Raw genomic sequence first — 4,081 nt, forward strand, 5'->3', positions numbered from 1 at the left:
TTTTAATTAGACCCAAAAATACTTTGTAATAGTTAGGTGACCTACCAATGCACCTATTGAAGGCAGTTCCATGGGAAGTTATGGGTAATGAAGAGGTTAGGTGTTGAAAATAGGGATTTGTAGGGTAATTATGATGAGGAAGTTGGAGGGGGTACGCATGGATTTGAAGGGGCGTGAGTAACCAGTCGACGAGACTGATTACCAATAGCCATAAATGACAGTTAATGATCAAAGTTTTGCCTTTAAAAGGGGGTTTTTGGAGGAAATTAGCATAGCCATTAACAAAATTTCCATAAATAGGAAAATTTAGATATAAAAATCCTAGATATGGCGAGTTCCAGTAATGCAGTTCCGGCAGTTGATGTTGTTTCCGATCAGTACCAATTAGCAAAAACTCAGGCTCTTTCACTCCCCATGGAAGAGTTGATGCGATTGATAGATGAGGTTCAAAGTGAAATAAACCGCCATGCAAGTGAAGAGCCTCAGCGGTTAAGGGAAGAGGAGGAGAGGAGGAAAAGAGAAGAAGAAGAAATTGATGCATTGTTCGCTGCATGGTTACCACATCACTTTGCAAGGTCTGACAGAAAAGGTGAAGAGAGGGCTGAGAGACATCAGAGAGGTCCAAGGTATGGAAGCGCCACTGAAAGTGATTCTGAGGGGGGTTCTGATGCAGGTTTCGAATATCGCATTGAAGAGGTGGACATCAGTGATGAAAGTTATGATACTGCTGAAGAGAAGAGGAAGATGGAGAGATACTTTGACTGGAAGTTACGCCGGCGGTTTGAGTTCGAGAGAGCAAACCCAAAGATCTTTGCCAGGACCATATAAGAAGGAGAGCCCAAAGTTGAGAAGCAACCTCTTGTGCGGATTGAGCCCGGAGTTGTTCTTGCTGATGAATCCAGTACTTTTGATGAAGATCTTCCTGACGTCTCCAGAGATGATGAAGAAGAAGAGAGCAGTGATGATGAGGAATCGTCATCTGGAGATAGTGATACTTCTCCTGCATCATCAGGAAGCAGCTGCAGCGAGAGGTATGAGGAAGATGAGGATTGGAGTTATGATGATGAGGACTACTAAGGTCCTTTTCAGAAGCGTCGAATGCAGCCAAATTTTCAGAGTGAGAAAAAAGTCTGAAGATGATAAGCAAGGTTTTAACACAACTGCTTTCTCGATGCTTACTTCCAGTTCTCTTAAATTTCTGATGGGTAATGGTAAGTCTTGTTCTGTGGCGATTCTCTCTTTTGCTGTTCTTGGTGATGTTATTTCTGTGTTCCTGTGTTGATGTTGAAAAGGTGTTAATGATGGTGGTGACAAGATGGATTTGGTCTGGTGTTTGAATGTTATTAGTAGGGTTGATGTTTAGGTTTTTATTTTGAAGAAATGTCTGTGTTTCTTGCTTTTTAATTGTGGCAGACGAACTAATATTGTGTTTAACGATATGATGGTTTAAATGGATATAATTGCACTTTTTCTTGTTTCTAAAATTGTTTCTGGTATTAGAACAAGTAAGATAGTTGTAAAAACTGCTGAGAAAGGTAGCTAATTGACTGAAAAATTCAAGAACAAAGAGTCGTTGATGATTGTTTTGGTGGGATGAACACTACTTTGCATCTGAAAAAAAATTCAGCTGACGTCGGGTGACGCAATAGAGCTCTTAATCGTTAACCTATCTCGGGATAAACATTAACTCGAAATGGTATCCAACCATTCTTCTCCATACTACCTAGTAACATTTTCTTTGCGTACTTAACCTTAAATCAGTGAGACCTCTATTTTGTTAGGTTTCCTTGGATGGGTAGCTGAACCCTTAAGAGAACAAGAAAGAAAAAAACAAACTTCACATGAACGTGGTACTCATGTTTCTGTTTCTTTTTGTTTCCACGTCACCTTTTGATTTCATTCTGAAGTCGTAAATAAATTTTACGTATTTTTTTTTTCTGTTAGATCGGTCTCATGACCTGGTGCTAAATCTGAATAACCAAAACCGTGTACGACCGAATATACTTTCGTGCGGATCACTTTGATCGTCCTTCTCCAGAAGACTGAGCATATTCACAGGGCCAAGTTGTGTTATATAAAGGACCGACTTTTCTGTGACTAATGTCGTTGAGGATGGACCAAAAAGTGATAAAGTTAAAAGAAAAAGTAAATACACAGTTTGACCTTGTGTTTTTTCAGTTTAATCTTCACAGGGCCAATTCCTTCCACCACCGGTCGCAGCCTCCTCCTCCAGTCCTCATACCATCTTTTCTCGACTCCATCATTAATCCTCTCAAAATGAGATTCTTCTTCCTCATCTAATTCTACAAACCCAACTTTAACCAAACATCACCTAAAACCAAAATCCAAACCTTAGCTAGTTTGAACTTCTATCTTCATCTTCTTCTTTTGTTCCTGCATAAAAAAAAAGGAAATAGTTTTTTCTCTTTTTTAAATTTATTTTATACAGTAAAAATCCAACATATCATATGAATTGATTAATCCTTAACCCAGGTATTCAAAATCAGTGTGAAATCCAATACTAATTTTGGGTTTGCTTTTACTGTGTTAATTTTAACATAAAACCCCAAAATATAATCATAATTAGGCCTAGCTTTGAAATCCGAAGGATGATACAAATTTCAGAAGATATTGATTTTATTTAGTGCAAGACAAAGTGATTTAGTTGTCTCTGTTTGAGATCTAAATTTTTAAATTTGGAATGTATAAAACAACAAAAAAATCAGACTATGAAGAAACATGGATAGCTCTTTCCTTGTCTGCACTTGTAACAAGGGTGATTTTGGGAAGATATATTTATGTTGGTTTTACTTTTGATTTTGGAAATCCTAAAGATGTACAAGATGAGATTGATAGTGGTGGTGGTGTATTCCTCACTTGTTCTTGATTAGATTCACAGTGTTAATGGAATTTTGGGTTTTGAATTTGGAATCATCTAAGGGTTTTGAATCATATATGATGCAGGGTTGTCGATAAAAAAACCTAACATGAAAAATTCAGAGAGACAAAGAAGAGCACGAACAGTGGTGGGAGGCCGGCGGTTACTTTTCAAAATCACTCTGGCCATGTGGAGATGACGTGGTCAGGGACGTGTGTATAACAATTCGAATAAAAGTGCAACAATCTTGGCCCTGTGGAAAATACTCGCGTGTGAATAAGATCACGGACCTGTGAACATCGGGGGTCCTCCAGAATATATCCACAAAATGCTATCGGTGAATGGGGGAACAATTTAAAAGGTTGGAATAATATCAGAATATAAGATACGTATTGGTGGTGTATTGCGTGGGATTAATATAAGACCACCATAACTCTACAATTAAAATACGTTTCCTCCCACGAGAAGCTATTGTCCATCTACCACCGACTGATAGGGTGACTTCTGACCAACAAAACTAATCTCAAAATTAAGCTTTTAACGTCTTAGATTCAAAGCCCACGGCTTATTTTATGGGGCGTTGTTGACACTTGACACCGTTACAACAATCACGCAGTAATTCTGCTTTGCGACGGTAATTATGTTGACACGCACTAATAATCTCTACAAATGTTCACCATTTAAAGTGCTGAGTGCGACTTCGTGCACACTCCTTAACGAGTGTATATTTCACATTTTAATCTCTACTTTTGATTTGATTTGATTTAGGGAGTTATATAACAGAGTCCAAATTTGTTCACAATTCTCTAACGAGTGTATATTTCACATATTTTTCTGATTGGTTGATCATTTAACTGATGACCCATTACCCTTCATGTTTAGAATCACAACCCTAGTTACATAATTTTCTAAATTAAATCAAGGATAGAGATTGAATTGTGAAATATACACTCGTTAAGGAGTGTGCACGAATTCGGACTCTATGTAATGAGGATCGTGATTCTAAACATGGAGGATAACGAGTCAATCCGTTAAATAATCAACCAATCAAAAACATATGTGAAGTATACACTCGAACGTGAACAGATTTGGACTCCCATTTAAAAATCATCCGAAAAGCAGAGGCCAGGTTATTGGATAGTCGTACCAAAAATGTGTCATCAAGTGTTAGATAAACCAATGAATACTCAACACGTGTAACCA

General features: G+C 37.8%; 1 protein-coding gene across 1 annotated transcript; it reads left to right on the forward strand.

The window, feature by feature from the left end:
• Positions 1-327: 327 nt before the first annotated feature.
• LOC113295107 (RNA polymerase II-associated factor 1 homolog) lies at positions 328-1,363 on the forward strand. Its single transcript, XM_026543459.1, has 4 exons — positions 328-779; positions 903-1,031; positions 1,117-1,211; positions 1,293-1,363. Exons 1-4 carry the CDS (start codon positions 328-330, stop codon positions 1,361-1,363), a joined length of 747 nt encoding a protein of 248 aa, XP_026399244.1.
• Positions 1,364-4,081: the final 2,718 nt, after the last annotated feature.

Source organism: Papaver somniferum, chromosome 7 (assembly GCF_003573695.1).
Source record: "Papaver somniferum cultivar HN1 chromosome 7, ASM357369v1, whole genome shotgun sequence".
Taxonomy (NCBI): domain Eukaryota; kingdom Viridiplantae; phylum Streptophyta; class Magnoliopsida; order Ranunculales; family Papaveraceae; genus Papaver; species Papaver somniferum.